This window comes from Suricata suricatta, chromosome 16 (genome assembly GCF_006229205.1).
Source record: "Suricata suricatta isolate VVHF042 chromosome 16, meerkat_22Aug2017_6uvM2_HiC, whole genome shotgun sequence".
NCBI classification, from domain to species: domain Eukaryota; kingdom Metazoa; phylum Chordata; class Mammalia; order Carnivora; family Herpestidae; genus Suricata; species Suricata suricatta.
In genome coordinates, this window is record NC_043715.1 from 50609599 (window position 1) to 50618907 (window position 9309).

The 9309-nt window shown below is 49.2% G+C and overlaps 1 protein-coding gene across 1 annotated transcript in view; it reads left to right on the forward strand.

Annotated features, from left to right (window-relative positions):
* Nucleotides 1-9309, forward strand: part of GRIN2D (glutamate ionotropic receptor NMDA type subunit 2D) — a gene marked incomplete at its 5' end in the record, with an annotated part of 34212 nt that overhangs the window by 24065 nt on the left and 838 nt on the right. The window contains 3 exons of the mRNA XM_029924341.1: nt 8410-8597; nt 8844-9076; nt 9255-9307. Of these exons, the coding sequence (XP_029780201.1) occupies nt 8410-8597; nt 8844-9076; nt 9255-9307 (474 nt within the window). The remainder of the gene's footprint in view (nt 1-8409; nt 8598-8843; nt 9077-9254; nt 9308-9309) is intronic.

Genomic DNA, 9309 nt, shown 5'->3' on the forward strand with positions numbered 1-9309 from the left:
GCTGGCGGTCTTTCCTCTGCGTCTTCACATTGTCTTCCATTTATGTGTCTCCGTGTCCAAATTCCTTCTTTTTTGTGAGAACCCCTGTTTTATTGGATTAGGGCCCACCCTAAGTACCTTATTTTAACCGGATTATCTCTTAAAGATACTTCCTCCAACTAAAGTAGGACTTCAATATACAACTGTTGGGAGAGACGATTCAACCCATAATACTTTTTTCTTAATGCTTATTATTTATTTATTTTAAAGTTTATTTATTTTAAGAGAGAGAGAATCTGAAGCTAGTTCCACACTGTCAGAGTGGAGCCCAATGTGGGCCTCCAACTCATGAACCCTGAGATCATGACCGGAGCTACAATCAAGAGCCAGATGCTTAACTAACTGAACCACCCAGGCGCCCCTATTCATTTTTTGAAAGAGAGAGAGAGAGAGAGAGAGAGAGAGAGAGAGAGAGAAGAGAGAGAGAGAGAGAGAGAGAGAGAGACACAAAGGATCCAAAGCAGGCTTGAGCGGACAGCAGAGAGCTGAGGGAGGGCTCAGTCTCAGGAACTGTGAGATCGTGACTTGAGCCAAAGTTGGAGGCGCAACCAGCTGACCTACTCAGATGCTCCTCAGAGGTGAATGTTTTCATTCCCATTTTATAGATGAGGAAATCGAGGCACAGCTGCTGAGTGGCAGTGCTTGGATTTGAACCCTGGCCATCAGATTCTGAGTGCAGCCCTTCAACCACTATACTACTTTGCTTCAGGTGGGCAGCAAAAATCCCAGAAGCACCCTCGCTGTGCCCCTCCCCAGAAACCTCTTGGATTCACAAAGAATACCTTGTGTTTCTCACTGTCAGCTCTCGCTCCGATTTCCTGCTTCGGCTGAATTCTTTTTCTCCCCAGTATTCCTTTCTACTCTTTCCCCCCTTTTAGTTCTATTTTTATCAGAGCTATACATCCACATAGTTTAGAGAGTCAAAGACAAGATCTTTTTTTCTAACGAAAACCAACAGCGTCTCATCTGCCTACCTCTCCATTTCTCCCACTCCAGAGCAATCTGCCTTTACCTCATTTATTGTATCATTTTGCTGTTTGTGTCCCTGTCTCAAAATGCTGTGTTTGTATGGCTACCTCTTGATTTTTCAATTTTAGGGATTTTCCATTCACTTCTTACTATGAGAGACACATACTCATACTCTTATTCAAATTACCCCAGCCTCCCACACAGTGATTCTGGCTAGATGAATATGCAATGTGTACATGTTATGGCTGTAAACGCTCCCACAGCTGCCACAAGTAGTAAACTGTGATTACTTTCCTCTCCTACGCAATCCTTTGTTTTTCCTGGAGTTAATAATTGTCTTTTTTTTTTTTCACTTGCTTAGGGGCTCAGTTTTCTTTGTTAATTCAAAATGCTCTGTTAACTATATGATTCTCTTCACATACTTATTTGCATCAGGTACTCCATTAATTTTATCATATCGAAGAACTTTCCCTTGTGGCCTCTGGCCTGCTATCCCCATGCCTTCACCTGTCCCCTGGTTTGGATTCTGTCGTATCCTAATTCTCACTTTTCCTGTGTTTTTTTCTCGTTCTTTTGAGCTTCCTGACAAAAGGCACATGGCGTGTGTGTGTGTGTGTGTGTGTGTGTATAAAATTTTAGAGACACTGCATATCAAAAACATCTTTAGTCTTGATAGGCCTTCTGGCTGGGTATAAAATTCTGGGTGGCAGGTCATTTTCCTGTAGAATTTTTAAAAAAATATTTATTTCTGAGAGAGAGAGAGACTGCGCACACGCACACTAATGGGGGAAAGGCAGAAAGCAAAAGGAAGAGAGGATCCAAAGCGGCCTCTGCGCTGACAGCAGAGAGTCCAATGCAGGGCTCGAACTCACAAACGTTGAGATCATGACCTGAGCCGAAGTCAGATACTTAGCTGACAGAGCCACCCAGGCACCCTTCCTGTAGAACTTTGAAGGCATCGCTCTGTTGTCTTCTAATGTCCAGGGTTACTGTTAAAGATCCAAAGTCATTCTGATCCGTAAGCCTGTGTGTCACCTGTTTTCCTTCTCCCTGTCCTCAGTTTACTGAAATTTCTCACTAAAGTGTCTCCATTTATTTTCGGTGATGGACCTCTCAAGTGTATCCTCATGTCATTCATTCTGGGAAACTTCCTTGATTTCTTTCAGTTATGATTTCCCCCCCTTCCCACCATTTCCTTCTGGAACTCTTGTTAAATTGATATTGGGCTTCCTGAACTCTTTCATCTATCTTCTTTTAATTTTTTTAATGTTTTTTATTTATTTTTGAGAGAGAGGGAGAGACAGCAGAGCAGGGGAGGGTCAGAGAGAGAGACACAGACTCCAAAGACAGGCTTCAGGCTCTGAGCTAGCTGTCAGCACAGAGCCCGACACGGGGCTCGAACCTATGAACTGTGAGATCATGACCTGAGCTGAAGTTGGACGCTTAACTGACTGAGCCACCCACATGCCCCTATTCTTTTATTTTTTCATCTCTTTATGTTTCTGCTCTACTTCCTGAGACCTTTTCTTAACCTTATCATCCACTCTTTATTAAGCTTTTCATTTCTGCTAGTATATTTTCAATTCTCAAGAACTTTTTAAAACTTTATTTATTTTTCTTCATAATCTCTACACCCAATGTGGGGCTTGAACTCATGACCTCGAGATCCAGAGTCACATACTCCTCCAAGCCAGACAGTGCCCCACTATGAACTTTTTTCTTAATCTCTGAATTTTTATAGTATTTTCTAAATTTTATGGTATGACTTATAGTATTCTATTTTATAATATGCTCTTCATGGTTCAGAGTTGTAGTATCTTGTCTTCTTTCTCTGACTGTATTGCTAGTTGTTGGGGGGTTTTCTTTGGGTTTTTTGTTTTTTTTTTTTTACATTTTCTCCTCTCTGAGTGGGGTTGTTGACTTTGAACATCACTGTAGGTGATCTGCCTGGACCATATTTGTTGGGGAATTCCAAATATATGGGGTGGGTTTTTTTTGGTATTTTTTCTTAGAGTACCTGTGTGTGTGTGTGTGTGTGTATATATATATATATATATATATATATATATATATATATGCGCACATGTATGTGTATCATATATATAGAAACAAGGAAAACAAATACTGAATTATGATCTCCCTTACAAAAAAAAAAACCCTAATGATACTTACTTTATCCAGTAAGTATTTATTTTATTTTGAGAGAGAGAGCAGGGGAGGGGCAGAGAGAGAATCCCAAGCAGGCTCCATGCTGTCAGGATATGGGGCTCAATCTCACGACGCGTGAGACCCTGACCTGAGCTGAAATCAAAGTCGGATGCTTCACCGACGGAGCCCCCCAGGTGCCCCTCCAATAAGCGTGCATTAAGACCAAGCCCTGGGCTAGGCGCCGAGGGTGCAGGGTGAACACATGAATGTCCATCTCTCTTGGGCCTTCCTTCCTGGTCAGGGAGCCAGACACATATGTGTCCCATGAGCATCGGTCTGCAATAGCCCTCTCCGCAAGGATGGAAATGTTCCATGGGGCGCCTGGGGGGCTCAGTCAGTTGAGCACCCAACTCTTGATTTCGGCTCAGGTTGTGATCTCCCAGTTGGTGGGAGTGAGCCCCGTGTTGGGCTCTGCGCTGGCAGCAAGGGGCCTGCTTGGGATTCTCTGTCCTTCCCTCTGGGCCCCTCCCCTGCTCTCTCTCTCTCTCTCTCTCTCAAAATAAATAAATAAGCACTTTTTAGAAACAGAGAGGGATGCCTGGGTGGCTCTGTCAGTTAAGCATCTGACTCTTGGTTGCAGCTCAGGTCATGATCTCAGCAGTTCAGGAGTTCGAGCCCCGCCCTGGGCTGTGCTGTGATGTTGTGAAGCCTGCTTGGGATTCTGTCTCCCTCCGTCTCTCCCCCTCCCCCCATGAACAAACAAACAAACGAACAAATAAATAAGTAAAAAGAGAGAGAAATGTTCCAGACTTTTGCAGTCTGATGCAGTAACCACCAATTTGTTATCATTTGAAATCTGGTCGGTGTGACTAAGGAACTGAATTTTTTTAATTTTTATTTCTTTATTTTCTTCTAATGTGTATTTATTTTTGAGAGAGCGACAGACAGACAGAGTGCAAGCAGGGAAAGGGGCAGAGAGAGAGGGAGACACAGACTCCCAAGCAGGCTCCAGGCTCCAAGCTGTCAGCACGGAGCCTGATGCAGGGCTCGAACCCACACACCGTGAGATCCTGACCTGAGCCGCAGGTGGACGCTTAGCCGACTGAGCCACCAGGCGCCCCAGGAACTGAATTTTTAAATTTTAATTCAAATTTAAATTCCAGTAGCCTTCTGTGGCAAGAGCAGCCACCATGGACAGCGCCAGAGAATTCCTTCCTTCCAGAGAGGCAGGAAGGACTTGGCCTTGGCAGCTGCTCTTGGTTTGGGCCGGCTCAGGTTCCAGTACCACGTATGGGCTCACCCTACCACGGCGGGCAAACGCGCAAAGTAAGCGCTATTTTTCATTCCTCTCAGATCACTTAAACTCTGTGTGATACCCGCAACTTTATACCTCCCTTGCTGAAAACACACACTGTTCCTGTGTGGCTTTCTCCCTGGAGGAGCACCTCTTGGCAGCTCTCCCAGGATCATGAGATCTTACCTCTCAGCTTCATGCCTGGCCCACGGAACGCCCACCTCGAAGCGGCCTGAATTCATTCATTCAGCCACTGTTAACCACCTGTTATGTGCTGGGTGCAGTTCCAGACCTTGTGGCTGCAGCGGTCAACCAGACAGACAAGATCTGTTCCTTCATGGAATTTCAAGCCCGGTGGGAAGAGGGGAACCATAAACTTAATAACCCAGAACATACTATAGTTACAAAGGGATATGCACCAGTGAGTGAGTTTGGGAGACCTGGGGAGGAAGCTTCCGGTTGTAGTATTTAAGGTGCTCAAGAAGCTGCCTTCTGAGCAACACTTGAAGGAAGTGAGGGGCGGAGCCAGGTGGCTATCTGGGAAAGGATGTTCCAGCAGAGGGAATGGCCAGTGCAAAGGTCCTGAGGCAGGAGTGTGCTGGAGTGGTCCAGGAACTTCCTGTTTGCTGCCATAGTTTCCTTGTAACAGGAGGCAAATCCAGTTACTGAGTGAAGAGGAGTCAGGGGAGGGGAGGGAGCTGAGAAGGGGCAGAAGCTGCCTTAAATGTTAAGATCCCTCTGGTGATGGGGCAGGAATAAACAGGAAAGCAAAGATAGATGCAGGGAATTTTTATTTTTCCAAACCCGATCCTGATGGAAGGCTGTAGGACACGGCCGAGACTTAGTAGACGGGTAGTGACAATGTGGAAGTGGGAGAGGAAGTAAGGGCATGGGGGAAGGGAGGCAGGTGTTATGTTGCATAAAGACTGATGGGGGGCCCAGGGGGCTCAGGTCACTATCTCACGGTTTGTGAGTTCAAGCCCCACATCAGGCACTGTGCTGACCGTGCAGAGCCTACTTTGCATCCTCTGTCTCTCAAAAATGAATAATCATTAACATAAAATTTTGAAGAAGATGGAGCAAAGGGGGCCCTGGGCACTTAGTCAGTTAGGCGGCCAACTTCAGCTCAGCTCTTGCATTTTATGAGGTCAAGCCCCAAGTGGGGCTCCACACTGATGTGTGGAGACTGCTTTGGATTCTCTCTCTCTGCCTCTTCCCTGCTCTCTAAATAAATAAATAAATAAATGAACTTTAAAAAAAAAAAAAGGACTTGGCAAAGGATTAAAAGTGAAGGCTCTTGGGGCGCCTGGGTGGCTCAGTCGATTGAGTGTCTGGCTTTGGCTCAGGTCATGATCTCACGGTTCATAGGTTCAAGCCCCGCATTGGGCTCTTTGCTGACAGCTCAGAGCCTAGAGCCTGCTTCAGATTCTGTGTCTCCCTCTCTCTGTCCCTCCCCTGCTCGCACTGTCTCTCTCTGTCTCAAAAATAAATTTAAAAAAAATTTAAAAAGAAAAAGTGAAAGCTCCTAGCTCCCCTCTTCCTGAGAGCCCCTCAAACCTCCCAAGGCCTCTGGAAACCTTGACTTTCGACTCTTGTCCTCAGTGCCTTCCAGGTCTCCCCCCTCATCTCCCCCTCCACACCTCTCCCTTCTCCCTTCAAGGACCCTGGAGACCTTCTGTGCCTTTTATCCTAGTCCTCAAGCCCGCCCATCCCTCCTCTTCAGCCTGACTCTGGAAACATCCAGTTCTTTCCACTTAAACCTGGGAAGCAATTTGCCCCCGAGGGCATTTACTGAACAAAGAGAAATTACAGTTTGCCTACAAGGCAGCAGTGCCCACAGGCAGTTGTGAGATACACACACACACACACACACACACACACACACACACACACACATTTCCAGAGGTCAGCTAGGATCTTCCTGCCTGTTAGAATCCACGGAAAATTAATTCAAACCCCATTCTCCAGCCATGGGATCTTGACTTGCCCTCTCCAGATTTCTGCTCATTCCCCAGAGCTTCAAGTTCTTTGCATCACCCCCAAGATTTTGCTTCAGCTGGAATCCGTTCAGTGGCAGGGGGGGGTCTGCTGTCCGTCTCCCCATTTGGGGTCCGTGGACTAATTCTGCCCTTTTCCTTCATGTCTCTGTATGTACAGAGGTACGTGCACACGGCATCTATGTGCGCATGTGTGAGAGTGCAGAGAGGGCTTTACTGGCGATTTGGCCTCATTGGTTAAGCATCAGACTCTTGGTTTTGGGTCAGGTCATGATCTCGTGGTTTATGGGTTCGAGGCCGATGACAGGCTCTGTGCTGACAGCGCGGAGCCTGCTTGGGATTCCCTGTCTTTCTCTCTGCCCCTCCTATGCATGTGCTCTCTCTGTCTCTCTCAAAATAAATAAACTTAACAAAAAAGATTTGGGGACATAGAGGCATTTACATCAACAGATAGGCAGATAACTCCCAAAATTCCTTTGCCTTCCTGACAAACCAGCGTCCAGCCGCATGCGTTGATTGCTTGTTTCCCCCATACTTGCGCTGCCCAATACTCTTTACATTTAAATTAATTAAAATTGGGGCGCCTGTGTGGCTCAGTCGGTTAAGCTCCGACTTTGGTTCAGGTCATGATCTCATGGTTGGTGAGTTCAAGCCCCGCGTCCTGTTCTGTGCTGATGGCTCAGAATCTGGAAGCTGCTTCGGAATCTGGGGGTCCCTGTTGCTCTCTCTCTGCCCCTCCCTGCTCCCGCTCTCTCTCTCTCTCTCAAAATAAATCAACATTAAAAAAGATTTTTTTAATAAAAAAAATTAATATGGAGGGGCATCTGGGTGGCTCAGTTGGTTGAGCGTCCGGACTCTTGATTTCAGCTCTGATTGTGATCCCAGAGTCATAGGGTCAAGCCCGGAGTCCAGCTCCTTGCTAAGCATGGAGCCTGCTTAAGATTCTCTGTCTCTCCCTCTGCCCTTCTTCCACACTCGCTCGCTCTCTCTCTCTCTCTCTCTCATATAAATTTAAAAAACTTAACATGGAGTTATGCTCTATATGAGCTTCTGTGACTTTTTTTTTTTCCTTTTCTTTTTTTCCCTCATGGAGATGCCCTGGGCATCTTGACGTCAGATCATAGGCACAGATCTTGCTTCACAGAATAGTTACACAGCGTGGACTTCTCTATCCACTCATCCATGCATTCCACAAATATTTACGGCCCCCGGGGATGTGCCAGGAACTGTGCTGAGTCACAGCTTGGAAGGTGTCCTAGCTGGGGCTCGCGGTCTAAGAGCGGAGGCTGGGACTCATCGGGTAATCACATAAGTCCGGTCCGACGGCAGCAGCTGTGAAGGAAGGGACGCAGGGCGCGTGCGCCATAGGGTATTCCTCCGTGAGGCGGAAGTCTCTCTCCCTGCGGGTCTTCTTATCAAGGTTGAGAAATCGGGGGCCTAGTGGGAGAACGCAAGCAAAGTAGGGTGCGCATCTGGGCCTGCATTTCCCATCTGAGTAATGGAGATAACGGTTTCCACCTCGCAGGAGCGCTCAGAGGGACAGGACGAGTTATTACAGCCGATGGAACGGCGCTTGGCATGGTACAAGCGACCGTTGGCGTTATTAGGATGTGTAGGAGTCCCGTCTGAGCCTCAGCCCTCTGTAGAATGGAGGCGTCTCCAGAACCTTCTCTGGGCGGCCGCGGTTATCTCAGTAACAGGCATAGCTCACATATCTCCAGCACTTTCTTTCCGCCAAGCATCAACTTCCCTTTGCAGCACCCGTGGAAGGGAGGTATTCCTATTATCCCCATTTTGCAGCTCCAAACGGAGGCACCGGGAGATGGAGTGGCTTGGTCAGGAGCTCACCACCGGTCAGGATGTGCGGCAATCGGAGGCTCTTAGGGGTGAGAGGGGGTTGCGGGCCAGGCATGAGGGCATCTGGGTGGGACTGACCCTGTCTTTCACGCCCCCTCCCCCCAGGAAGCTGGACGCCTTCATCTATGATGCAGCTGTGCTCAACTACATGGCCCGAAAGGATGAAGGCTGCAAGCTGGTCACCATCGGCTCGGGCAAGGTCTTTGCCACGACGGGCTACGGCATCGCCCTGCACAAGGGCTCTCGCTGGAAGCGGCCGATCGACCTGGCACTGTTGCAGTTCCTGGGGGATGGTGCGGTTGCGCACAGGGATGCCTGGGGGGGGGGGGGGGGGGGGGGGGGGGGGGGGGGGGGGGGGGGGGGGGGGGGGGGGAAGGCGGGCAAGAGCCCTGGGTCCTGGGCGCAGGAGGGTAGGAGGATTAGGACACCAGGGTCTGAGGTTGGAGAGGGCTGGGCGCCCAGACTCCTGTGTCCGAGAAGGTCCTCGGACGGTGCCTACGGAAGTTGACCTAGGTGCCCCCCCTCCCCCCTTTCTCCAGATGAGATCGAGATGCTGGAGCGGCTGTGGCTGTCCGGGATCTGTCACAATGACAAAATCGAGGTGATGAGCAGTAAGCTGGACATCGACAACATGGCGGGGGTCTTCTACATGCTCCTGGTGGCCATGGGCCTCTCCCTCCTGGTCTTCGCCTGGGAGCACCTTGTGTACTGGCGTCTTCGGCACTGCCTGGGGCCCACCCACCGCATGGACTTCCTGCTGGCCTTCTCCAGGGTAGGGAGCGGGGAGAGGGGGAGGCCGAAGGGCAGAGCTGCGGGGAGGCTGGCAGGGATGCCTCCGAGTGGGAGAGACGTGCGAGGTGCCCGACGGGTCGGGGAGCTGAAGGGGAGGCAGGCGGTCTCGGGCCTCGCCCGCTGACCCTGCTTCTCTTCCCGCCCCCCACCCCCCGCAGGGCATGTACAGCTGCTGCAGCGCCGAGGCCGCCCCGCCGCCGGCCAAGCCTCCGC